At 37.1% G+C, this 27784-nt stretch overlaps 1 protein-coding gene across 1 annotated transcript; it reads left to right on the plus strand.

Annotated features, from left to right (window-relative positions):
- Positions 1-19693: 19693 nt before the first annotated feature.
- On the plus strand, positions 19694-27431 carry VCAM1 (vascular cell adhesion molecule 1). The gene is made up of 7 exons (XM_063165607.1): positions 19694-19948; positions 20663-20941; positions 21618-21935; positions 22154-22426; positions 23058-23321; positions 23732-23995; positions 26472-27431. Exons 1-7 carry the CDS (start codon positions 19885-19887, stop codon positions 26630-26632), a joined length of 1623 nt encoding a protein of 540 aa, XP_063021677.1. The 5' UTR covers positions 19694-19884; the 3' UTR covers positions 26633-27431.
- The last annotated feature ends 353 nt before the right edge of the window (positions 27432-27784 follow it).

Consider the following 27784-nt stretch of genomic DNA (forward strand, 5'->3'; position numbering starts at 1 on the left):
ACTTTGTATTTGTTTTCAAGAAAGTGCTGATACTAAATAAAGTACTAATTTTGGATTGCAGCAACAGCCACTAAATAGGCACACTCAGCAAGAAATCCAGCATGAATGGTTTTGGATTTAGTGTCATAGGTTAACTGAAGATAGCATGGGTTGATAAGTTTAATGTACTTTGAATCTGTGAATTTGTTTAAAAAGATGTTCTAAACATTAATATTGTTAAGCCTCTTATCACACATTGAAACTGCTTATTTTCACTATCCTTGTATTAATTTATTCACAAGATAGTTCATCAAAGCAGTGTATTTTAAGGGCCATATGTTTATAAAATACTAAAAGTACCATGAGAGTTAAATTTTGGCTGGTGACTGTTGACAGGGAGTCCAAGCAGGGTTTTTGAAATAGGTCTAAAGCCTTGTGAGTCTTCTAGCAGAAGACAGACAGTACATGAAAGCATTAACATTTCTTGAAGTTGTTAGTTGCTCAGAATAAATCAACAATTATTTATTACAATAAAGATAATTTCTTGGAAATACCAGGAGTGCATTAGAAATATACAGCCCTCTAATGGGGTGTTGTATAGGCTCTTCATTGACATGGCATTTTACAGTGTACTAATTTGAAGAGAAGATCAGAAGTTCAGATGATTATTATGAATATGTTTTTACTGCAATAGTCGCTTGAAAATCACTCTTCTGTCATAAAAATTAGTTTCTGGTAAATTAGTGTGTTTAACATCCTTGGAAGGTCCCAAATGAATTATGTTTATTTCAATCATCTGTAAATATATGCTGCTGTATTCCATTGCAAATCACAGGAGAAATTCCCAGTGCTGGCTCAGTGTTCAGAGACACCCAGAGTCAGCTGCCCTGATTCAGGTACACAGTGTCTCCCAGGCTGTCTGCTGAGGAAGGCAGCTGGAGCACAGAGTAAGAGCTGAGCCTGAAAGACCATTTTTCTGCTTGCCTCAGTTTGGGATTCAGACCCAAACCTGTGACTGCATTTGCAGAGTCAGCCTGTGGAAAGACACACATCCTCCTTCTCATCTCCTGTTGCAGCTGTTGATATTGCTGTGATACTTTATGTGGGGTGGCCCTGTCTGCCTGCCCACCCAGGGACTGAATGCAGCTTCCCCAAAGTTCCTCACCCACGAGCTGCAGCCTTCCTTCTGGAACCCAGGGGTGGGGGGAAGGACAGAGATTCCCACTTGCCCCTCACCCTTTTTTTGCTTTTTTTCTCTCTGCTTTCTCTCTGAGTAGTACTGAAGTTCTAAGCTGCAGTGTTTTTGTTATCAGCAGCAATGTCTAAAAGCCACTTGCTCCAGTATAGTAGATATTTTTGCTCCCAACAAAGGAGAGGAATGAAGAGGAGGACTCCATCTTATCAGAAGGCTAATTAATTACTTTATTATACTATATTATTCTATACTATATTACACTATGTTACATTACATCTAAACTGAATCTGCCAAGCACTCAACTGCACCGAGCTGCACAGAATCTTGTGACTGTCAGCCAACAGTCCCGACACACACAGGCCAAGGAAACAAAACACCACCACTTTGGGTAAACAATCTCCATATTGCATTCTGCTTTGGCACAACACAGGCACAGAAATGAGATAAGAATTGTTTTTCCTTTCTCTGAGGTTCAGAGAATGTGATCTCAGAAATATTCCTGGGAAGTCGTGCCTTGCTTTTCTCTGTGAAGAGAAATGTGGCCACACTGCAGCACAGGAGAGGACAAAGAAGAAGAAGATGAGAACGTTCATAACTGGTGTAACAAGCCAGAGGAAAGAGCCTCGCCTCTCTGTGCCTGCTCTGGCTGCAGCATTTGCTTGAAGCACGAGTTAGTTTGACCACATACATTCCTTTCCTTTTTCCTTCAGTTCTAGTTAAGTCTTGCGAAATACAAGAGTTATTCCAGCATAAGTTAAAGAAAGAAAGGACTAATATCTATCAGAGATTAAGTTTTTGCTGAGAAAGAATAGTTATAAGCAGGAAATTCTGGTACCATAAGGGCCCCTACAGATCCTCCCAAGATATCCAGAATGCAAGATTTTTCCATATTCATAAGCACTGAACTCCATCCATGACTATGATAATAATTTTATATAAAATATTTTGAAGTAATAATGGATGTGAAGGGGATTTCCATTCCTTCCTTTTTATAAGGGTATTTCCACAGATTCAAACCCTCATGAAACAGTGTTTGCTCTAGTACATGTGAACAAAACATGTTCAGATGTGATTGTTGAACAGATGTGATTGCTGTAGTAAAAGTTTGTTAGAGATTTTTTACACAAAACCTGTGAGCCTCTGGGTTCATTGCTGAATGATCTGCCAACTGCAAGGATGGTTTCTTGCATTTTTTATACCTTCATTCTTATTTAATGACAGTAAGGATTCTTTTAGCAAAACATTTAAGCATATATGAGGCTTCTTTTACATAGTTAACTGGGACTAATACCCTCTACTGATGGTATGTATATATTTCAGTATTTTGCACAACTAATAATCAGAAATACATACCTATGAAATAACATCTTTTTTTTTTCAGTTTTGATATTGTGAGATGTTCTGAGGGCCTGCACTGAACTTAGTATCAAGAGTATTAAATCCTATCTTGTTTTATTTCGTTTCACAAATACTACGTTTTGTCCATTTCTTTTTTTTTTTTCGTTTATTCCCCTGGAATAGGTTTCAGTTTTGATAGTTCAGAAAATTTTTTCCAAGTACTAAGTAGGTGGGGGCATTCCAACAGATAACTGAAAGAAAGAAAGAATAGTAGGAAATCTTAATTAATTGTACTGATTTTGTACAAATGAAGTAACTGAGTGACGCAGCAGGAACTAGGTGGGAAAAGAACAATAGTATGAGCACACAATACAAAGTATTTGGAAGCAAGGAGTTTGAGAATTTAGCTACTATTGGAAGCCATAGGACATGCCTGCAAATATGCCTGCTATAAAATATCTTACAGTTCTGCTCGTTTTAATTATCAGGGCAACTGCAGACTACACTCAGTAGTTCCTGGAAGCATTAATGGCTTGTGAAAATGTAGTCACTGGGTGATCTGCTAACTTTTTCCAGATGCTGGTGAGGAAATATTTGCAAAGGCATAAGAGAGGTGTTCAGCATACTGAATGGGAGATTGGCTGTAATTCAAAGTGTAAGAAACTGACTTTTGGAAAGGCATATTGCAAAGGAAATGAGAACATTTATCATGTGATTTTGAGAGGACTGGAAAAAGTCCCAAGAGCAATTATGGTGATAGGAAATGTGAGACCTGTCAGCGTAGAAGAAAGTCTTTATAGAAAATAAAAGCAGTTTTAAAGTTACCCTCTGACTGACTGGGAAGACAAAATAAATATGCAAAGGAAAAATGAGTGTGCTGAAACTAGTATATACAGGTGCAGGTGATTTCATCATTAAGAAGAAAGATAGTCAAACCGAACTACTGAAAATAAGATGAAAAACCAATTACCAGAAAGAAGAATTTCAAAATAACTCCTAATTGGCTGATAGCTGAAAGGAAGTTGAAAGAGGAGAGCACAGGTACTTATGAGATGATACTGCAAGAAAGGTTCAGAAGTTTTACATACCTGCTGTGACTTTAAATGCTAGCACTTGTAATTGTTCTATCATGGGAGAGTAACCAGTGTTTCATATTTTACATATTTGTAAAGACAGAATGTCAGAACGAGTTACCTTATTCAGCACACTGTCTTCATCGTTCTGGGTTATTGTTGTTTGCATGGACAAAAGTGCCCAACAGTTGCAGAGAACCAGAGAATGCTGGGCCCTTAATAGACAAGAAGGAAGTATAGACATGTGATAGTGAGGGAGGAAATATTTTAAGTTCCTTTGAGTCTGAGAAAAATTTTGCCCATCTGGAGACCTAGAGCATTGTGCAGATTCTTTTCAAACAGTAGCATGTAAATTGTTTCAGCGTTTGCACAGCTGGGCTTCTCCAGTTTTGAGCTCACCAAAGTAATTTGGGGCATTTGCAGTACTGCAAAACTTCTTGGCAGTGAGGGAGCTTCCCAAGGGTGCTTTTCTCTTTGTAGCTATCTTCTCATAAGGTACAGGGTTTTTACATGTTTGTGCTCATTAGGTATTTATACTGTGACTTCCTGTTCTCCACTGCATCAGCGGAGACCACTGCCATACTTGGAAGGCATTTGCACAACATCAGATTATCCAAAAAGGAGAAGAACAAAAGGAAATTATTGTCCATAAAATTGTGCATGTTGTAAACATTTTAAAAGGCAAGCTCTTATCTTTGCCTTTGTATAACATAACCTATTCTTTATGGGATGCCTGGCTGGCAATGACTTGTACCACTAGTTGCAGACAGTCTAATGTGAGTAAAGTTATGCCTCATAGCATAGGTTCATCTGGGGTTGAACATGGAGATAATAGTAGCCACAGAATCATTAAGGTTGGAAAATATCTCCAAGATGAAATCTAACCTTTGAATATTCTGAAGTTTTTGAAACCTCCAGAGCATATACTTTTGTGTATTTATTGTAATCCTTTTATGGTAAAAAATATAAAGTTATCTGATATTAAACAGGCCAAATTTCAGTACTTTTTCCCTGTTGTAACTCCATACTACAAGTGTTACATCACACCAAATCCTCCACAGCTAGGAATCACTGTTACATCTAAATTCTACACGAGCTTTTTCTCTCCATAGTCCAACTGATGGAGCCCAGAGGAACCTGTGCTGTGGAGTGGCTCACAGCAGGCACTGCTGGGTTCTCCACAGGTGCTGGGCTGTTATCTGTGAGTCCCTCCTCATCCAATCTTCATTCATCTCAGATTTATTGGTTTATAAAATGGTCTGTAACAGAAGAGTTCTTTATCAGGCCCATTTCTAAAAAATAAGTGCTTTCTTTGTGTAGCCAAAGGACTCCCCAGGTGCTGTTCCAGTCACAGTCTCTGCTCAGGGGTGTCATTTCCCTTGAGCTGTCTGGAATTTAGGTTCACTTAATATAGCAAAACATGGGAACTACTGTCAAGGGAAATTGCTGTGAGGATCTAGGTCTGCCTTGTAGAAGTGGTTATGGATGTAGGAAATGGGACAAAATGAGTGTTACTTCTCATGTAAAAAAGGTTAGGAGCTGGATATGGCCTAAAGCTGTTTTTTTTCTGTAGCCCTGTTATTATGTCTTCTTTTTTTAGTCTGTAATCTCAAAGCATTTCCTCATAATCATGAGGCTATTACAGCAATTCCTATTAGTAACAGGATTTAAAAACCTTCTCCTCCCTTGCAGTTTATTCAGAATATAATAGATGTACTGAAATCAATGTGTGTGTTTATATTGTACCTAGGCCAACATGCTTGATCACCAAAACATGAAAGACAACTGCCACTGATTAATTTATTGACGTTTTCTACCCACTTCTCTGGAGCACTTCAACTCTATTAACTTAGACTGCCTAAGTTAAGCACCTGAATTTTCAGAGTAATGAACATTCCTTACTAGTTTAATTAGGCAAATGACAGTGTTCAGTAACTTTAATTGTGGCTAAATGAGACAAATGCAGGAACAAAGAGTCTGCTTTATAGTCCAACCCCTCACTTGTTACCACAATCCATTACTCTCTTCTAATATAGAAACAGAAAGTTTCCTGGAGGGAAAAAACATATGTGGGAACATACAAACTTCAATTATCTTCTTTCCCATTTTGTAGAATGTGGATTTGCAACCTTAATAGCAATTTTAAATAAAATATCTCATTGCAAAAATTCCTTCATAGCATGTCATACTGCCAGAGACCATGGGAGTGCAGCTCCAGCAGCCCAGCTGTGCTAATGCAGGTGCATTTAGGACTATCCTGGGCATGTGCAAGCAGGAGCTGAGACTGAGGTTTATTTGCTCTAAAGGATTCATGGGGGGTGTGTATGGTATATGCACCATACTTGGATAATAATTCCATTTGGAAATAACTGAAGTTTTTGGTAAAAAACAAGAATTAAAAGTAAAAATTCACAGAGTTGTGTTTTAAGGAACTTCTTAAAATAAGGCCTGTCAACTATATGTTTTTGGATGCAAGATATTAAAAATTATTTTGTAAGGGTAGCATTTATACCATGACACCTGCTGGGGACTTTGCTGTGACTAGTCTGTTTTCCATGAGATTTGCTAAAATACTGGTGAAATAGTTTTGAACTCCGTTATGGTTAAATGAACAAGAACTGTAAAACACATTTTCTGCTGCATTTGTAAAATATGGATGTACACAGGCATTAATGTGTGTAGTAAATGATCATGATTCAAAGCTTAACAGATAGAAAAAAATTAAAAATATCAAAAGGGACATCAAGTATTTGCAGATTTTATCTAGGACATGATTCTGTAGTGATTTTTAAGGATGTTGGTAGTATAGAAAATTTACACAATCAAGTGGGGTTAAGAGTGTAGACAATTTCAAAATAATCTAAATTTCCAGATGTTATCTCAAAGCCAAAAAGCATTTATAGGAAAAATACAGTAATTCCCATCAATGTGCTTTATCTCCTGAACTGTAAGGATAATGAGTGAAGACTGGTGAGGCTTTGTATTTTCTGATCAATTTTTTTTTTTTTTTTTTTTTTTTTTAAGGAATGTGGAGGTTTCATGAAAGTCTGAAAATCAGATCAGTGCAGTAATGCAGGAGTGCAGGTCTGAGTGGATTTCATGCTGTTGCAGCCTGGACTTTGAAAACTATTGCTTGAGATGTCAAGGAAAAACAATATGCTAAGCAAATTAGGAGATTCTTGAGAAATTCTTATTTTACATCTTTATTTAGAGAATTCATATTTTACAAGATAAAAAAATCTGAGGTAATCTGAAAGTCTTCTAAGATTTTTTGGCATGACCTGGAAGGGCAGCACTTCCTAAACACCTGTTCTCCAGGTTTCTTAGAATTAAGTCTGAATGACTTTAGAAATGAATTTCTTAATTCAGTCTCTTTTTATCCAAGAGAGAAATGGGCTAGAACAGAGATATGCCTTGGAAGGGACCCTGAGAAGGATTTTGTTTAATCAAATGATGTCAATACAGATTTGACTATGTAATTTTTTTTTGTTTCTACATATAGCTATTGATGTGGGAGTTTCTAAGAAAGTGTTTTGATCAATAGTCATCTTCACTAGAACAAGTTTGGAAGTACAAAGCACTTCCATTTTATTAACAGTATTTGATCCGTGACTAATTGCTTTTATCCTGTGAAGCTGTGTTTCTGTAAATGTATCTTTATGGTTTTAATGAGTGTTTCTAAAGTCTATAACTAACCCTATAGCTGTATGAACAAATTCTTCAAAAACTAGAAGATGAGTTTAGTTCAGTGGTTCAGTTTTCCTTTTTTTGTGTGTACTTTTAAGGCTTTTAATTATTCCCGTAGGATCTCAGACACATGAGGTGTCCCACAGTGAAAATGAGAAGACAGGCTCTTATCTCAAGAAAGTTGTCACCAGGTTCTAGTTTGGCATGTAACAGTGGTCAGTTTGGACAGACTTCACAGCTGGATGAAAGCTTAATTTCAGTGACAGATTTACAAACAGGATGTAGGGGCAGTAATGAGATGAGCTGCATTATAGAAAGTCTTTTAGCATTTAGCATCAGTAGCTAGGTTTTAAAAAACAGGAAACCATTTCAGGGTGGATACTGCTGAACTTAAAAGCACCTAATGTTCTTTAACATAATTGTGTGAATGCCTGTGTTTCGGTAACCAGGTTTCTGTAACATAGTTGGGGTTCATTATTTCAGATGGAAGGCCCTCCCTCCCTTTGCTCCCTAAAAGGCTGCAGGTAAAAAAATTCAGCAGGGAACTTCCACTGACCAATTGCATTGTATTGTTTCTTCCTAGCAAAGGCTGCTTTTCTCGGCAGTCATTCATAATTTTGAAGTCCTTCCAAAGGAAGACAAGGCTCACTGAATTGGTCCAAAAGAATCAAAATTCAATGGCTAGTGCTAATCCTTGCCAACAATTTTCTGAAGTGATTGCAAATTATGAACTTTCAATACCTCATTGGTGGTACAATTTACAGGGCCCTCATTAGGAAAGACTCATGGATGTTTATGTCACCAAATCATTCTGGTCACTTATTTCTCCATAGAGAAACATAAAAATTTTCCTGCCTCTCAACTGCCTTGATTTCCCCCCCACATTATTACTACTACTACTACTACTACTACTACTACTACTATTATTATTATTATTATTATTATTATTATTATTATTATTATTATTATTATTATTATTATTATCTTTGATGCTTTACTACATGACAGTGGTGATAGACATTTATAAAAATATGACTAGAATATAAACTAAAAACCCCCAACTATAATAATATGATAAGAAATAGAATGTTTTACACAAGAAGAAGTCAGCCAGGGTACTGAAAGCAATTGAGTACCTGCCTCAGGGAGATGAATTCTGTGTTCTGTTGGAGAGCACACATGACAGTTACATCAAAATCAAAAGAAGAGATGGGTGAATATTTATTGGTTTTCAATTTAAAATGTCTTTCAGCCATTTTTTAAAGAGACTGAAATTGAGAATGACTTTCCTAATTGCTTGTATATGGATTTTATGTGCCCTGTGGGGAATACAGTACTTTTGAAGATTGATGTAATTCAGCATATAGATACATTGGTTCAACATTTGAGTTGCCTAGGAGTCCAATAGAACTTGGAATACAGAGGCATTTTGCTAATGCAGTTAAGTCTTCTCTCCTTTTGCTACTACAGATAAGCCTTAAACTTTCCTGTGTGGTCCATTCACAGGTTTTCCATTTCCTTTGAGCTTATTAAACAAGTCAAATGAAAGTTTCCATCAGAAAGAGTAATCCTTGACCTCTACTTTTATGCATGCAGACAACTAGGTGATATTGGTATTCACCCGCAAATTGAGAAAAACATTTTTAAATTAACTGAGATTTAAATATATCTGACATGATTTAAGCTATAAATTCCCTGTTGTGTAGAGAATAGGACTAATAAATTCATTGTTAAAATGAGTCTTAATCCTGACGAAATAGATGCAGATACAGCATTTTTGTGGCACCAGAAAACAAATTCGTGTTTATGTACTTTTAATAAAGGTAGCATACAGAAGACATTTTCATTACTAATCTGCAGTATATATATAAATCACTAAATAAACCTTAAAACTAATTTTTTTAAAAAATGTCTTTTTATCTGCCTTTCTATAACTTCTTTCAATTAAAGGTCAAATGTAAAGGTCACAGACTAAATATAGGCTGTTCGAATGTTATAAATATCACAGCATGGATGAAATGAGGAAGATTAATTTTTTAATCCAAAGATTAGCATCAACTGTGATTTAATAAGAGAGAATTCTTCTCATTTCCAGTTAATGTTTTGTATTTCCTTGATTTAAGTATGTTGTGATTCCTGAAACTGATATTATCTGATTACATGATAATTTGTAGGTGGGAAACTTTTGGGAAATTTCTTCCTGTCTTCAGAGACAAAATGTTCAAATTAGACAAATTTATATGCACCAGTATTTACCAGTGTTTGTATGCATTGTTCATTCTGAATGGGATTTGACTTTTAAAACAATTTTGTGGTTTTTTTGCTGTTGAAGGAATAATTGCAATAAAGTGAGACAAGCTAAAGAAGGAAGTCATACCTCAAATAAGGAGACATAATCTCAGCAAATAAGGACATTATTTAAAGAACTGTGCAGTGAACTTTGCCAGTTATGAGCAGCCTTCATCTTCTGCTGAAGCCACTGCTGTTGACTATTGCTGTAAGTTAGACATTGGACCTACAGTAAAGGCAAATGGGGGAAATTATCTGTTCCTCAGACAGATTTTGCCAGAGCACATTCTAGCATTCTTGCATTTCTGTTCTGAGAATGATGGGTGTCTGTCCAGGTGGCCAACTTTGGCAGGATAATAAATCGATGTTCTTTCTTCTGTGTACCAGAGGAAGTGGGGAGGAGGGAAAATGTCTTCCTTCCAGAGGATATTTGCCTTTGCCATAGTGATAGAAAAAGCTGATGAATAAATCAGCCAGAAAAAAAACAAAATAAAACAAAAAACCAGAAGGGTCAGAAAACTTATGGCAAAGGAAAAAACAGTGAGAATACTGTATATGTCAGGACTCTGGTTGCCATTTCATAAACAACCTTCTTCCTATTTTTGTGTCATTTACTTTAACATCCTGTTTCTTTCTTTATCCCATGTGCAACTTTGGGATTTTGAAAAGGGCTGAAGCCTTCGAAAGGTTTTGTTTATTGTGTATTGGGAGAAGGTGGAGTCTTCTCTGCTAAAATTGGGAAATGTTTAAAGAGAGATAATAGATGCTGTTGCAATGAAAAATGCCAACTTCCTCCTAAGAGGAGAGACACCACAGAAAGAAAAGTGATTTTTATTATATTTATTAGAGATTTACTATTTAATATATTTCATTTGAAACAACTTTGCACTTTGAGATCAGTTTTGACATGATTTTCAAGCTGTTGTATAAAGCCAACTTCCACTCTTCAAGTAAAATATGTATTCTTGTGATAAAATTTGCAAATTTTTTTGCTGTGGCAAAGACAGCCTTCTGAACTACATCCATGTTTTGCCCTTGAGCCCTTGCCTGAGCAGCCCAGCATAGCAGGAGCTCTATAAATTATCATGTTCCTTGTGACTTCAGTTATACCAATCTGGGCTTGCAAAGAAGCAGAGCAGCTCCCTAGCCTTTCAGTCATTCCAGTTTGCAGTGTTAGTAAATGTGGGTTTAAAAAATCATTTGGTAAGTCATTAGACAGCTGAAGAGGACAATGCAAAGTCTGAAAGTGTATCTTGAAGAATCTCTGTTTGAGTCCCTTGGGCTTTAGACTAAGCCAGAATGCAAACCTAAGTAAGAGGTGATGTGGTTAATTTGGGAGAATCTTATGTTCACATGTGGGTGTCCACGGGCTGCTCTGTGACACTTGTAGTGCAAAGTCAGCAGATGGTGACACAGGCAAACTGTGCTAACAGGGCTGAGACAGCCTCAGAGCAGTGCACTGGCAGGCAGCAACAGCTGTAGGACAGCTCAAAACTTTGACAGAGGCTCTGTGCAATGCTGGGATGCTAAGAAGAGCTCAGTTGATAAAGTTCAGTGGCATTCTAGATTCGAAAAAGGCAGAGGTTATTTTAAAGTTGCAGGAGAAAAAGGTTTTGCAGTAGTGCAAGAGGAGAGTAAAGCAGCAGAGCTGGTTTAAGAGTGGCTGAACAGAGCAGGTTCTAATTGCAATAGTGTTAGTTAATACTATTGATTTCTATTTTTCTATTCTGTTTGGGATAAGTTTTAAAAGGGTGCAAGCATTAGAAATACATCTGTAAACTTGTATTTCCAAATCTCTTAGATATTTCTCAAATTTCGTTTGCTCATAGGATTTTTCTTTCTGAACACTTGTGTGTGTTGTAAAGCCAGTTGTGACAATCCAGACCACACTCACTTTCCCTGCAGGCTCTTGACATTCCATGAGCTCCAGAGAGCTCTCTGAATCATGATTCAGAGGCCTTGCTTTGAGACACAGCCAGCAATTACAGCCAAGGTGAACCTGAAGTTCCAAGCACATTTCAAGTTAGGCTTGCACTGTGTTTAACCCTCAGTGACTTTAAGGAGTTACTATGAAATTGTTGCAAGTGATGTCACTCCATAATCATGAGATTACCAAGAAGTCACAGACAACTTCTCACTTGTTTTTTTGCCCTATTTCTTCTAATTAGATCCTGACAGGATTTCCAGTTATTCACAATGGTTTGCTTTACAGCTATGTGCCAGAAAAGTGCTATTAGTACTCAAGTCCCATAGGTAATTGTGTTTGCCAGTCAAAACATTAATGTAGTTGTCTGAGTTTTTGCTTTAATTTTCTGTCTAAAACAGCCTTGGAAGGATAAACTGAATCTTAAATGGCACATTATAGAAATCCTTATAAAAATGGCTTAGTGCCATGATATGAAATGCATTATTTGAAACATTAGATTTTGTTAGAAAGAGTAAGAAAATAAAAGGTCAAGGTAAGTTTACAGGTGATTCACAGACCCAAAACTAACTTCACAAGGAATGTTGTGCAGGATTGTCATCTTCTCATTTATTTATCTTTATAACCATCTGCAGCTTTAGACTAAATTAGTAGCATTTATCAACTGTTTAATCCCTTAAAAATTAGAAAACAGTTGTTTCTTTTATTAAAAAAGGAATGTGGTGAGCTAGTAGGAACTAGTAAAGAGTGCAGATTAATTTAGTAATTGCTTTATTCCTGGGTAGATATGGAGTTTTGAACATATACACTGCTTACTTTTCAATCTTGTGATAAATTTCTCTTCATTCTTGTAATCATTCTGTACTATAGACTTGACCTGAAAATTTGTCCTCCTTTAAGTTAAATGTGCAAATCTTGTAATAACCTTTAAATATAATTTTTATTTATTAACTTTGCAATTAATGAATTAGAAAAATAAATTTAAAATAAATATTCCCATTAATAAATACAACATGTGGGATAAAGTGAAACAATTTTTCTTAAATTGTCTGAGATCCTAAATTGCTGATAGACTGTATTTGCTATGTAACAGCGCATTTTGTGAAATGTACACTAGGATCCATGTGCTGACCTTAGAGGTAGAATGAAAATCTCTTCATGCCACAAAAATTCAATAGTCAAGGCACAAGACACCCGAGAGTGCAAGAAAAGCAAAAGTCAGCAGCTGGATCTTAGTGCCATAGCAGGTGAATCAGTATCATAGAATGTAATAATAAATCACTTATAGGCTGATGGGTTTATATCAAACACTTTAAATCAGTAATAGAGAATTCCTAGAATGCATTTCTTTTTAGTGTGAGATGTTTGTATTACATTCATTCAAATAATCTTGGAGACTCGGTGTTAGATGATTTGCTCAACATCTTAATGAATTCACCCTCATACATCTCGGGAAGTTCCTGTGCCTGGAGCCTGATGGTGTTGCAGATCCAAGTCACCATGCTGCTGATATCCTGGGTACTGAAAGGCACTCCTGAGGTAAGATTCATCTCAGGCCTATGAGCCTATGAGAACTTAAGTGGTTGATCCTTGATCCACAAAAGGATTCAACGCTGCTTATGAAACATTTATGTCTTCTTTATCTGTTGTAAACCGTGGGTTGCACAGAATTGTTCCCTTTCCCATTAGGATGTCCCAGTATCTAAGTGAAAGCCCTGGCAGTAGGTGCATGGTCATCTCACTTAGTCAATGGTTATTTCATTCAGCTGCAAGTGAACCTTGTAGGTTTGCCTGGAGCTGAGCTGTTGAAAGAGGGCTGCCAATATCCATTCCTCATGGTGTGGAGCTAACTATAGTAAGAAATTAAGTCAAACAATGCAAAATTTTTTCAACCAAGAGGGTCATTAAACCATCTGTTACTTATTATTTGATATTCACATGCAGTTCTTGGGAAATTTCAGGAGAGATCCTTGGCTAAGAGGTATCAGAATGTTGGAAGTCAAGTTTTTCTCATACTAATTCAGTACAGAGTTTCATCCTGCCTGAGAGCAATTTCAAACATGTGACACATTTCTCAAGTTGCCTCTCTTATCACTAGAGTGTAACATGGTCTGTGATAAAAGGTGACACAACTATGAAAGTCATTCTTGCTCAGTTGTCTATATCAGACTACAAGGGCTGGGACTTTGATGCCTAGCCAAGTAATTGTCTGGGAATTATCTTTCTGGGATAATTGTCTGGGAATCTCATCTTTCTTACCCTTGTCTGTCGAGAAAAATTCAGCTGCTTATGGTTTTTATCACTTAGCCACTCCTACTTTGCTATATTCCTTTTGTGGAAGTGTTAACAAACAAAGCAGATAAGATGATACCTAACTGTCTGGGGGAAAGAAAGGAGAGAGAGAAATAGTCCAAGTGACAAAACAGCATGTTTTTTATTTAGGGTAGAGCACATTCCAGAGACAAAAGCAGGGTGCCAGTCCTTTAATAGAGTTGCAGCTGGTTTCAAGCATTATTTGATTTATCAGTATGTGTACAGACACACAAACATACATATTTTGCTACTGCAAAATCCTTTCTCTTGAATACTTGTCATTTTGGCTTGATGGAAGTAAAAATTGATTCATTCCCAGTTGCTTCTATTTGGAAGGTCAGTTTCTTCAAGACTTTCAGTCCATTTCCAGAGAGGGGAGGGTAACAAAATCTAGGTAAAAAAGAGATTTAATTTCTGTGTATCTTTAAAAAAAAAAAATCAATAAAATAAACTGAGAAATCTCTGTAATTCTTACTAATATGGAAGATTTAAAAATTATGAATCTTGAATTCTGCAAAGTTAAGTAATTTAATTACTTTCTGACATCTGTGTAGTATTTCTACCTGTTAGTGAGCCAGTCCACTGTGGGACAACAAAGATAACATTTCTATAACACAAGGCAGCAAAAATACCCAGCCAAGCACAGTACTTCAGAATATGAACCATTGTAAGAGAATAAAAAAGAATATATTCTGGAAGATAAGTTGAAGGATAATCCATTAGTAGCAGTGCACTTTTCAGTAGCCTGTGTAGGAGAATCCAAGTTCTGCATTTCTTGCAGGTGGAATGGTCTGTTATAGATCTTGCTGTCATTATTCCCCCTTTTCTTTCTTGGTCCATAGGGACATGCATGTACTTCATGACTGAAGAGCAGGAAGGATGTGGCAAACAGGGAAGTGACTCATGAACAAGGGTACTGCGGAGCTGCTGCTGGTGAGTAATAAGAAAGCTTGGTCAAAAAGTTCTCCATCACTGTCTTGAAAAAATTCTTCTGACCTTATGAAACACTGGCCTTAATAAAGTACACAACAAGATTTAATGGTATTTGAATTTCCTGTGGAATGTTGGGTGAATTAAGAAACTTGCTCATATTCCTTCTTAAATGTTTTCATCTGACTTTACCTTGCCATATCCTAAGTTCTGGCTGCCATCTGCATGTTGACCCAAAGCCCACTCTATTTTTTCACTCTGTCCATTTTGAACGAGTTTTGTCGGAGTTTTTTTTTTTTTTTTTTTTTTGTAGTTTTCTCCAGTGAGAACAAATTATTTTTATATGCCTTGCTATATTCAGATCAAAATAAAAGTGAATCTGAAGTCTTACTTCAGAATTCCCAAAGAGATTTTGAATACTCCAAGGGTCATAGTTGAATTTAATTCTTGTTATAGCCTAGGTAATATTTCAGGAGGGAAACTTATTTTTAACTATGCCACTGTGAAGACAACAGGAGCACAGCTATCCAAACTAATGAAGTTTGGCTTGGATTACAGCATTTGGCACTTAAAGTATGTGGATTTCAACACTATCCAACAGTTTCATTTTTAGATCCAGCACCACTAAAATCATACTTTCAGTTTTTTAGAAATAAAGTTTGGAATTTCCAAAGCATGTATTTTTTTCCAGTAACAGAAGACTAGGATAAAAAATAGGGACTTTTTTTCTCTAGTGGCTTTTATTTATTATTAGATGAAATTTTTGTTCTTTCCGTGAAGTGGACAATGCCTCTGAATAGAAGAAAATATGAAATTAGCTAATCTGTAGTCTATGCATCTTATCATTCTTCTGTATTATTTTATTTGGCACCTTTGTGGATTCTGGTTGCCTTCAGACTAACTAGACAGGAAGTGTCCTAACTGAGAAACAGGTGCCTGAGAAAGATAATGGAGGAAGTAGATGCATTTATTTTTACATATGGTATTTAAGAAATTCCAGAAAAGGGAAAGAAGCAGATAATAAAACTTTCTTAAGATTTTCTTTTTCTTTTTCTTCTTGCAATAGATGACAAGTTAGATGTAGAGTACAATTGTGAGGTGTGATGTGGGTTACAGGGTAATGCGTTGGTGTTCTTTTTGTAGTTAGGTACAAAGTTACAATTCCTGAAACAGACACAACCCTTTAAATAGATATGCATGTAGATCTCATCCTTCCCATCCGGAGATGAAAATTATAGGGAGTCAGTGATGCTCTCCTCCCCCTCTTGGGGCTATACAGAGATTGTATTATTGTCAGGTGTTGAGAAAGCAGGTGGAGAGAGTCAGGAGAAGCAAAGTTTGGGGCAGCTTTGGGAACCAAAAGTCCGGGTGCCGAGGAAGGAGACAGTGTATAACCCATAGAGCAGGCTATTGAAGTTACTGAGAACTGAAAATCTTGAGACTGGCAGATCATTTCCTGCTCTATTAGCCATGTAATCAGCAGTCTTCATACATGTCCTCCAGCTTCATGTTTTTTCAGTTACTTTATCAAGATATGACCATATTAAAGGTACTGCCTTGCATGTGGTGCCTGAAGGGCATTCCTTCTTTGCTGATGTGAGTTTTGTCTCTGAGGTTAGTTCTCATTTGAGTTACAGCACAGTCCTCTGGCTCTTTTTCTTCAGGCACAATCATCCTGCAGAGGTATCAGACACTCTGTGCGTGGGGTGGAAGCTTTTCATCCCAGCTGCTTCTGTAAAGCATCTGAAGCTCTGAGGCTTTCTTTACTCAGACCCCTAGTGCACATCCCAAGAATATTTCCTGAGATGTGTGAGGGCTGCAGTTTGAACAGGGGACCTAGCCATGGAGTTGCTGTAACATCTCTTTGATATGGGGCTAAAGAACTGTTGAGTCAGACTTTTCTGCATCCTTTCACCAGAATGTCAGGTCAGATGAGTTTCCTTCTACCTTCTTTTTTCTTAAATTTCCTCTGTCAAAAGGACAGAGGAAATTTCTCTCTCTCTTCACCATGGGTCCTTGTCCATAAATCACAAAAGCACTGGTGAAGGTTTTAAGAGTCCAGATTCTGCAAAAGGTTGGCTTTTCAGTTTTCCCCTAATAGCCTCCATAAGGCAGGAGGAAAAATGCTGGAAAAGGTGTATAAACATTGGATAACTAACATGTTGGATAATGTGCATTTTGTTCAAATAATTCATTGAGATTTCAAGAACTTGTTATCTCTTTTGCTTAGAGGAAGCTAATAAATGCATCATATAGGTATTTAATAGAATTGCAGAAGTAGGAGTTAAAGGAAATGATTAGCACAGTTCTGAAATGGTTTCTTTTCTTAAATTTCAGATAAATCTGATGTGAATTTTAGTTTCCTGAAGGACACTTGTGTTTTCTTATGCCGGGCCAAAAATTGTGTTCAGTGTTTCCAAACTCTGTTTTGCAACACATAATTGTTTATCTTAGTTTGTCCCTCAAAGCCTTAGAAGTCTGTTTTGATTACTAGATGTATGAAAAACATGTAGTTGCATCCCAGTGCTTAATTCTTTTAATCTTTTTTGCCTTTAGTAATATTCTTGTAATTCTTGTTTCATTCCAGTCCTCATTACACTCCGCATGTGTTGAGATTTCTTCCAATTGGTACTATAATACTTATCTCACTGTGGATATAGATGCATCCTCTATTTTACCCCCAGCATCCTCCTCTGTGCTGTTTGAATAAAAAACTAGATTATTTGAACTCTCAAGGTCAAGTGCTAAAACTTGTCAGCTAATCTCTGTTTGTTTACAGCCAGAACAGAGAGTTCTGAAAATAACCCAACTTGATGCCCATCTTCCTATTTTGAGGTTGATGCTGTGGGTAATAGGAGCAACAGTAATGTACATATTTTAAATACATAGAAGGTTTACATTTGAAGTTGTGTAAAGAGAAAGTTTTTTAAAACTTTTTAAAATTTTGGCAGATTTGTAGTTCCTCTAGTAATATTTGTTGGCTAACTGTGCTCTTACCTAAACTGTCTGAGTTGAATATGTCTGAATAATCAGGATAGTAGTCCCTCTGGTAAGGATCCAGCTCCAGTAAAGTTTATGGCAGCTGTACAGTTTAATTTACTGAGACCAGGATCAGAGTTATTTCCTATTTCATGTCATCTGATGAAGGACTTGATTAAGACCTTTCCAGTATGCAGCTATGTCCTCCTATGTTTAATTTTTTTTTTTTCCGTCTAGAAACTGATTTCCCAGAAACAAGGAAGTATTGCCCTTTCTCTTTCAGCTTAGCTTCTGATGATTATTTAAGCAGTCCAAGCAGAACAGTTTCATTTCTTGCTTTTCTCTGACTATGATTTTAAAGTAATTATTTGCAACTTAACTGAGAGAGTGAACTCTCCTTCAACAAGACCCCTTTCTCTGCAGTAAAATCACACTGTGTAGAAGTGTTATTTCCTGTCCTTGATAGCTCTTGGATTTTTGGATTTGATAGTAGTACTTGTAGAACAGTACACTGCTTGCATTTTGTGACACTTAGGAGTGTTTTATTCTTCCTCCTTCTTCTCCACCTCCTTCTCTGCCTTCTCCTCGTCCTCCTCCTCGTCCTCCTCCTCGTCCTCCTCTAACAACAAAAAAAAAAGATGGTGATAATAAAAATAAAATATTATGGTAGAATCCACTGTAGCAATTTCATTGAATTTTAGTTTTAGTGACTTTTGGTTAGGCATTTCCAGATGCTTCAGATTTCCCTGTTTTATTGCCTTCTGGGTAATTCTTGGATTGTCTTGGAGTGGATTTTTCTTTTGTTATTATTATTATTATTATTATTATTATTATTATTATTATTATTATTATTATTATTATTATTATTCCCAGCTCCCTCAGCTGCTCCTCCTCAGCCCTGTGCTCCAGCCCCTTTCCCAGCCCTGCTGCCCCTCTCCAGGCTGGCCCCAGCCCCTGAGTGTCTCCCCTGAGGTGATGGGCCCACAGCTGGGCACGGCTCTCCAGCTGTGCCCTCACCAGTGCCCAGTACAGGGGCACAATCCCTGCTCCTGCTGCCACACTGCTCCTGAGAGAGGCCAGGATGCCCCTGGGCACACCTGGCTCATGTTCAGCTGCTGTCAGTCAGCACCCCCAGGTCCTTCTGCCCTGGGCAGCTTTCCAGCCTCTCTTCCCCAAGCCTGTAGTGCTGTATGGGGTTGTTGTGAGCTAAGAGCAGGACCTGGCTCTTCACTGTATTGAACCTCATCCAATTGGCCTCAGCCAATTTATCCAGCCTGTCCAGATCCCTCTGTAGTACCTCAATTACCTAAGCAGTTGAATAAATAAACAACTGAGATTTAGTAACCTTTATCCATTCTTTGCATTCACAGCATTTCCAACTGAAAATTAAACACCAAAAGTATTATTTTACTTTTTTTCCTAACATTGCTGCCATATTAGCCAGTAAGTGTTGTCCTCAGAAATATTCCAAACTGGATTTGAATATCCACTGCAAAGTGGCATTGGGTATATTAATTAATTGCATTAGTTTGAAGAGTATAAGCCTGATTCAAGCTGATTAAGTCAGATCTCCAGACTTCTGCTATCTGATGTATTTCTTTATTTTTAGAGATCAAAAATACTTAGGAACATAAGTAACAACACCTTTGAAACTGGTAGCACAGTTTTCAAGGGAAATACTGAGTCATGTAATGTTGTTTACAGAGCTGAGCATTGTTAGAACTGTTCTGAAAACTCAAACCCACAAAAATATTTTCATTAAAAACAAATTTGAATAGCTTTTTATCTGAGATATAGTTGCATTCAATTACTTTGACTTACGCACATTCTTTCACTTTCTCTGTCGTTTGCAAGATCAGATCTGAAACAGATTTTTCCAAATGTAGGAGGCACTGTATTTACAAGCTTTACTATTTATTTTCCTGGGCTGCCACAAAAGCAGCAGAGGGCGCTGAGCCAATGGACACCACCCGATTGGTTCTCTTCCTCCCTGCTCTGGATTTTCCCGTCCAGGGATTTCCCAACTCTGCCCCAAGGAGGGAGAGCCTTTATAAAGAGCCAGCTGGAACTCTTGTAACAAACCGTTGCGCAGCAGCAAGATCTCACTGTGCTTCTTCACAGAAAACAGAAAGCAAACTTTTGAATTTACTTTCTTTATCCAGCAACAGCAATTACAAATGTTTAAGGAGATGGGAAGAGCAAGCCAGGCTGTGCTATTAATTTTGTGCGTGTTAAGGACTGGTAAGTTGGGGAAGGTGAGGGTTGGTGGTGGTTTCATTTTTTTAAACTTTGTTAAGTCTAAAGTGACCTAAAATTTGCTGTTTGATCTTTATTTCTCTTTTCTCCAGTTACCTTTTCATTTCAGTGAATACAACTGTCAATTAAGTAGTCCTGTCAAAATGTCAGGAAGCTTTTTTGACATTTACTTTGAGCTTTTCTGTGCTCTGCAATGACTCAGTCGTTTTCCTATTGAGTTTGCTAAAAGATAGTCTAGGAGACAACTGCAGTACATCACTGGATGCTTGACTTTTTATTGTCATTCCTGACAGTAGCAAGCAACTTTGGTACTAAATGTCCTGTTGAAAGTGTTTCTGCTGTTGTCTTTGCTCTCTACCTGCTACCTCTCTCCTCAATTGTTATAAAGTTTTAGAATCAGATCCACCTGACAAAAAAGATAAGTTGTGCCAATGCATTTATTTAAATTTGGTTGATGCCATTTTATACATGAGAACTGTCAGTCATCTGAGTCTGTATTGTCTTTGACAAAAATAGCAATGTTTATGGGATGTTTTGAATATGTAAACCACTGTATGAGCTTTATTAGTTTAACTTCCACACAACCATAAAGTAAAGAAATGAAGCATAAAGACCTCATGTAACAGTAGAACATGAGAAGAAATAGGGAAATAAAAGCTGAGAAATCTGCTGAATTGATGTATGTTTTCCCTTTTGTAGTTAAAGCTTTTGAAATGGAAATTATACCTGCTGAGAGAATTGTGGCACAGATTGGAGGCACACTCATACTCACATGCAATACTACTGGCTGTGCATCACCAAGTTTTTCCTGGAGAACCCTGATGGACAGCCCCCTTGGAGGAAAAGTCAGAAACCACAGGACATATTCTACATTGACTATGAATCCAGTTGGTGTTGTGAATTCTCATTCTTATCTTTGTACTGTCATATGTGGTGAGAGAGGGAAAAAGGAGAAGAGTGTCAAAGTTGAACTTTACTGTAAGTAAAAATGTAAAATTCTCTTTAAATAGTACATGTTGATAGAAAACTCAATAATTGTTTTAGATATTGTGGTTACCAGTTAACTTTTAATTCTAGGATAATGAGTGTTATAGCTCAACATATACTTCCTTCTGAGATTCCTTTATATGTCTGTTCAGGACACTTTCTTAGCCCTTTTCTGCTTTCTGCATTGAAGATTGTATGTACTAATGTTATTTAGTCTTGTTTCTGGTAATTCTTAAAAGCCAAAATGTGCACTGCTTGAATGCATTCCTAGAGCTGGGAAAATAAAAATCAATGCCTTTGTAGTTTGCAGGAGAATAATTCAGATGTCCAAACCTACCAGCACAGAAAACAGGATCGCACTAGTGCATGGATTGCTCTCAATGCCTATAGTTAAGCAGCTGTATCACTGCCTAGGTGCCATGCTGAATCTTACTAATCTTTTGTGATCATGTTTCAACAGTTGTACAAATAAACTTCCTGTTAGTATATGTACTGCTGATAAAGGACCTGTAGGTCTTCAGATCAAGTTATGTCTCGTAATAATGTTGATAGAATGTCATGTTCTGAGCACCTATAAAATCAAGATATTTGGTGTCTGGATCTTGCTCTTATGTTGACCCTACTGTTCTCCTCTGCTAGTCTAAAAAAATTGATTTTGTTCTTTTAGCTTTCCCCAGTGATCCTATCATTGACATCAGCCCATCCTTAGTTGCTGGAGAACCAGCCCCTGTCATCTGTAAAATTCCGGATGTATATCCTTCTCATCACCTGGAAGTTCTCCTAAAGAAAGATGGACAGGTTCTTCATGAGGAATATTTTTTGTACGATGACAGCACAAATACAGAGACCAAAACTGTGACATATACATTTCATCCCATGGCTGAAGATGCTGGGAAAGAGATTACCTGTGTGGCCAGGTTACCAATTGCTGATATGGATTTTGAACCCAAAGAAAGAACATCTTCTCAGAAACTTAATGTAAATTGTAAGTATTTTTGTACAAGGGCTTTGGCTAGTTCAGCTTTCAAAGCTGCAAGTAAAACATCTTACTAATTCTGGAAAAATGATCCCACTGTGCTACTGGGATACTTTTTTTTTTTTCTTGGTATTCTGTGACATGTACCTCTAGAAAAGCTAGTGTTAGAGATGTGCATATCATTCTTCATTTACCACTGATCTTGTCTTCCTTTTGCTTTATTACAGTTGGTCCACAAAATACTGTCATTACTGCATCTCCAAGCAACTCACCAATGGAAGGAGACTCTCTGAACCTCACTTGTGTGACTCAGAGTAACCCACCAGCACAAATAGTTTGGAGTAAATATTTGGCTGAAGAAAACATTCAGCATCTGATAAAAAACAATGTTCTTTTTATTCCCCGTGTCCGTTTCAATGATTCAGGACGGTACATCTGTGAAGTAATTAATCTGGTAACTAATAAAACAGAGGAAGCAACTGTGAACCTTGTTATACAAGGTACAAGTCTGTTTGAGTTTCACTTGTATTATCCAGTACCTAACTGGGTGATCTCTGTTAGCTTGCAGGATGCTGAAACACTGAAAATTAGGGAAATACGGGGCTTTCCTTTTTACATATTCAGGACTCAGCTTCAATTTAAGGCTGGTTCTCATGTGCTGTAGTTTTTCTTTCTATATTTAATTTTCAGCTAATTCTCTCAGTACTGCTGTTGTGCATGCACAGTTCAGTACATTTCCCACAATGCAACACTATAAGTCACAAAAGAGTCTGAGAAAGTGATGGGGACACACACACTTATTTCTGTGAAATTTAATGTGCATACCAGTTTCACAGGGACATCACAGTCTCCTTCTTTGAACTAGTAGTTTTAGTCATTAGCATTAAATTTAATAGGCATGTAATGGTAAAACTGTTTTGGACTTAATAATATTGTTGTGATATTTTGTGATTGATTGATTGATTGATTGATTGACTGCTACTGTTTTGACAGAGCTAAAAGTCTTAGATTGAGTCTGGGGTCAAAACCAAAATAAACATATTCTTGAGCAAGCAATTAATGCTTTCTTAAAATCTTCTCCATCTTTAGAACATTTGCATTACTCTAACAGCTTTTTCTTTTGTCATGCAGGTGCTCCAGTCATCACAGAACTCTCCATTGAACCTTCTACAACAGTTCAGGAAGGACAAAATGTCTCCATACAATGTTCTGCTGAAAGCAACCCTCCTCCCAAGATAATTCTAAGGAGAAAATCTGACAATGCAGACATAGGGACTTCTAGTGCCAGAAGTATTTTTCTTCCATCTGTGATGTTCCAAAATGGAGGAGACTATGAATGTGTAGCAGAAAATAAGTATGGGAACAGTAAAAGTGAAATCACACTTAATGTGAAATGTAAGTATGTGTAAAGTTTTCCCAGTCATTTAAAAATAGTTAGTTCTTCAGTGATAAATATAGTCATCAAATTAAATGAAGAGAGAGCAAAGAATCATCACATTCCTCTGCTTTTCCCTGAGAAAGGAGCAGTGCTGATGAACAAAACAAAGTCATGAAATCATTAATGTGATGACAGTGTTTAGTAGAGATCTGAATGAGTGAGAAACTGATCTACATGGTTAGAGGTATTTGGTTAGAATGTCTGGGCTATGGAGGGTTTGTACAGAAACTCTGATACCATGTCCTTTTGTTTTGGGAATGAAAAAGAAATTAGCTTTGGGAGGGTGACAGTCTAGTGTCCAATAGGACATGTTGGATCCATCTCTAAATAATCCAGTGATGATTAACTGTAGGCCTCTTCCTTTCAGATGGACCAAAGAATACAATGATCACTGTTTTCCCTGCTGCTCTTAAAGAAGGGGAAACTGTGACAATGAAATGTACTAGTTCTGGTAATCCAGCTCCTGTGATCTCCTGGAAGAAAAAGAAGGCCACCGGGGAGTCTGAGGAAATTTCTAAAAATGCAACTATAACTATACACAACTTGAAAAGTCAAGATCTGGGGCTTTATGAATGTGAAGCTTATAATCAATTTGGCAAGGAAGAAAAAGCTGTGGAATTATATGTTCAAGGTTTGTAGAACAAGATGGAAAACAAGTTTTTTTGGTTTATGTATTTTAGGTTCAGATCTTCTTGAAGAATGAAGTAATTGTGTCTTTGATGTCAGTGGAGTTAAAAGATGGTCCTAATATCACTAAGTGATTTAGGAAGCTTTAAACAATGAAGTGTGAAGTCTGCCTTAATAGAGATAGATTATGAAAAGTTCTTAAGTCAGTGGGGCATCCATCAGTCCTCCCAACTGCCAAGTGTAAGCATGAAGTAAAGAGGATATGCAGTGCCTGCAAGGAAATATCCTTCCAAGCAGGCCTATCAGTGGATTTTTGCATAACAAAGACTCAAGGAGACTACATGCTGAAGCTGCTCTATGGAAGCACTGTATTCCAGCTCTTTGCTTCTTCCCTAAGCTGCATTTAAGCTACAAGAAATGCTGATTCCTCAACTTAGTTGGAATGATAGCGAAGTTTCATTTTCAATAATAATCAGACTTCTCTGCTTTAGCTCTGCTGCTTCTGCCTATTGCATAGCAACAGTGTCTTGCTTAGGGATCACTTCTGCCACCAATTCAGCTCTCTTCCCTGTTCTTTACTATTTTTATAGCTGCACAAAAAAATACACTTTTGATTTCTCCTTCAAGCAAAGCGAAACAAGGACAAAGTGTTACTATTCCTTGCACATCTGCAGATGCTACATCTCTTAGGACTAGTCTGTAAAAGAAAGTTGGTGATGGGTTCACAACCCTTGAAACAGTAGATAGCAAATATACCACAGACAAGGCTCAGCTAAGGGATGCAGGAAAATACACATGCATACAGTTAATGAACTGGGGGAGCAGTCTCAGCACATAGTACTTGTGTCAAAGGTTAGTTAATATAACTGCTGTGCAGAGTTCATACTAGGATTTGTTTTACACAGAGTGACATCTTCAGTTTCATTAAGAATGAATTGTCTTTAAAAAATCTGACATGAGTTGCACAGGTTCTTGTCATAAGTGATGGGGTCTTAATGCTAATGAAAACTTCTGCCAAAATAGCAGATGCATAAAATAATTGCGGCTTCAAATTTTTCTGTATTTCCACTTCATCTTTTGAAAACAGGATATAAAATTGCAGAGCCTTGTGAAAAAAAAAAAAATACAAATACAGTTCTAGGACTCCTTCCTTTGCCTTTTCTATTTCTCTTCTGTTGAAAGAGGGCATTAGCCTCTGGGTTTGTTGGTCTGTGCCCTTTCATGAACTCAAACAAATAAACATTGAATTTGAAATAAGAGAACAAGAGGCTCCATATAATGTAAAAGTTATGCAACATACTCTGTCTGTTGATATAATGTTCTTTTTGCCAGCTGCTGTTGGCTTCAGTGGGGAAGGATAGCTGGTGTCAGAGCAGTGTCTAAAGCTATGGACTCAACTACTACAGTGGCTCCATTAACTGGATTCGTATTTTGCATGTAAAAGTTGCTGATGCCTCATCAGTTCTGCTTCTGTTTGTTGCTAAATCCTACCTTGAATTTCTTTTCAGTTCCTCTCCAAAATATTAATGTGTTAGTATATCCATCAGAAAATGTTAAAAAAGTAGAAAATATCACTGTTACATGTAGCACATATAGCCTCAGAGACAGTCCTGAAAAAAAGCCCATCAGGAGAAATTATTCTGCCATCAGTGAGTGGAAACTTTATACTCTGCAGTGTCATCAAAAATTATACAAGCATATACTCCTCCATATTTTCAGTAAGGTTGGAACAACATTACAGAAATTGAGATAGCTGTTGTAGGTAGCTGGGTCTATTGCCTTCAACCTATATTTTTGTATGTTTTGGTGAAATTTGTATCAAGGTGGGCACAACTAGTTCATAGCTGATCCTTGCATGGCAGTTCTGTGGTTAACCTGAAAAAAAACCCTCACCCAAAATCACACCAAACAGCCTAGTCAGAACAAGCTGTATTTTAACCTCCTTTCAGTGTGGCTGTCATTGTCTTGCTTAGTTGAGTGGGTGTGGTAGCTTTAAGGATAGGGCCACAAAAAGGTGATTCCTGTCTGCATTTCTGTCCACATGCTTGGACAATGAGACTAATCCAGAGAAGACTGTGTTTCACAGAAAATCTAAATATTGAGCTTTTAAAACATGGTCTTCCCCTTAAAGAATGAATTTCAGGAGGTTGAAATGTACCCAAATGTTTCCTGGGTAAAATATGTGGTATTCCTCTTGTGTTCTTTGTGAATTTCATGGTATTCTTCATTATAGATGATATCAGAGATAGGTTTGAACTTGCATAGCAAATTCAAGACCAAGATAGTGGCTAGGAATTAAAGTATGTAATATGAAGAAAGAAAAAAATAATTAAGGAAAACTCAAAAAGTATGCTTTGTGCATGAAAACAGAAATATGTTCCAAATGAAAGTAATTAATAAGACTGCTTTTACAGTGATACACATGCATCTGTTTCAAACAATATTTACACTTTTTTTTCTCCTTTTGTCTCCATTTTCAGCAAGATTGGAAGAACCAGATCAGATGATCCCATTCATTATTGCATTCTCATCTGTAGCAGCAGTAGCAGTTCCTGCAGCTGCCATTTTGATCTACGTGTCAAGACAAGCAAAGATCAATGGATCCTACAGTCTTGTAAAAGCACTCAGGTTGAAAGTTTGATCATGTGAATATAAGTGTTTAGTTGATAATAAGCACTTTTATTTATTGCTGTGACTGGTTCTACCCTTCAGTAACAAACGAGTGACTTGAGAACAGCGCCATGTGATAGCAAATGGGCTTATTTTCATGTTCTCATAAGTGTTTTGGTATTTAAATTAAAGGAAGAGCTAGAATCCTGACCTAGAAATTGGTAAATCATTTCTGTGTTGAAGCATTCTGAACAAAGAGTTCTGTGAAGAACTAGGTTTGTACATAGTGTATAATTTGTGTTATAAATATGTTCAACTAAATATCAGTTTGTAAAACTTTTCTTATTGCAACTGTACAGAGAAATTTTGTTAATTCAAAGACATAAATCAATATTGCTTGAGCTGATCAGGTGATTTTTATTTTGTATTACTCTGCAGCATGAATGTTTTTTAATATAATTTGTCTGGTTGTGGTAATGTTTGGAAAATATTCTCTTTTCACTGATATTGCCATAAACTATACCTTCAATGACATTACACAATCGCTGGGCTATGCATTTCTAACAAATTTAAACTAATTTTAGCCTTTGAGGGTCATTTGCAAAACATTTTATTTTAAATATTATTCAAAATCTGGGGTTATAATCCTGTAAGTTCTAGCAATGCTAAGGTATTCTTGCTGGCTTCAATCATTCTCAGATCAATGTCAGAATTCCGTTATTTTGTGATGAGCCATATCAGACCTTTCTTGTAAAATATAAGGGCACTGTAAATATGCTTTACAGATTTCCACTGCAAAATAAAACTACCAGCAGATTTCTTTGTCTAAATCCCCCTAGTGATGCTTGTTTAAGATTATGCCAGAACACACATTACTGTGGAAGGAAATTGTCCCTGGCAGCAGCAGTTGTGGATGTCATGGGAAAGACACAAACAAGGCCGGAAGCCTCGAGGCATAGGCAGGGGCACAGGCAAAATCTGTGCACCTCAGCAATGGTGGGTGAGTTGTTGCCTGAAGAAATGCCTTTCCCAAGCTCCTCACTGTGAAAATCTAAACCACATGCTTGACAATTTCCCTTTTAACAGAGAACTGTCTGCATGCTTCCCTCGGGTTGGCGCCTCTTTCACCACACACTTTCCAGAGCAGGCAAAATGGCTGTGAAAATGGTGAACTTCCAGTGCA

The sequence above is a fragment of the Melospiza melodia genome, chromosome 11, assembly GCF_035770615.1.
Source record: "Melospiza melodia melodia isolate bMelMel2 chromosome 11, bMelMel2.pri, whole genome shotgun sequence".
NCBI lineage: Eukaryota > Metazoa > Chordata > Aves > Passeriformes > Passerellidae > Melospiza > Melospiza melodia.

Coding starts and splice junctions, on each gene's coding strand:
- VCAM1 (XM_063165607.1), top strand. CDS start 19,885: ATGTTTAAGGAGATGGGAAGAGCAAGCCAGGCTGTGCTATTAATTTTG. Junction 19,949..20,662: donor TTTGTGCGTGTTAAGGACTG/GTAAGTTGGGGA, acceptor TCCCTTTTGTAG/TTAAAGCTTTTGAAATGGAA. Junction 21,936..22,153: donor TCAGAAACTTAATGTAAATT/GTAAGTATTTTT, acceptor GCTTTATTACAG/TTGGTCCACAAAATACTGTC.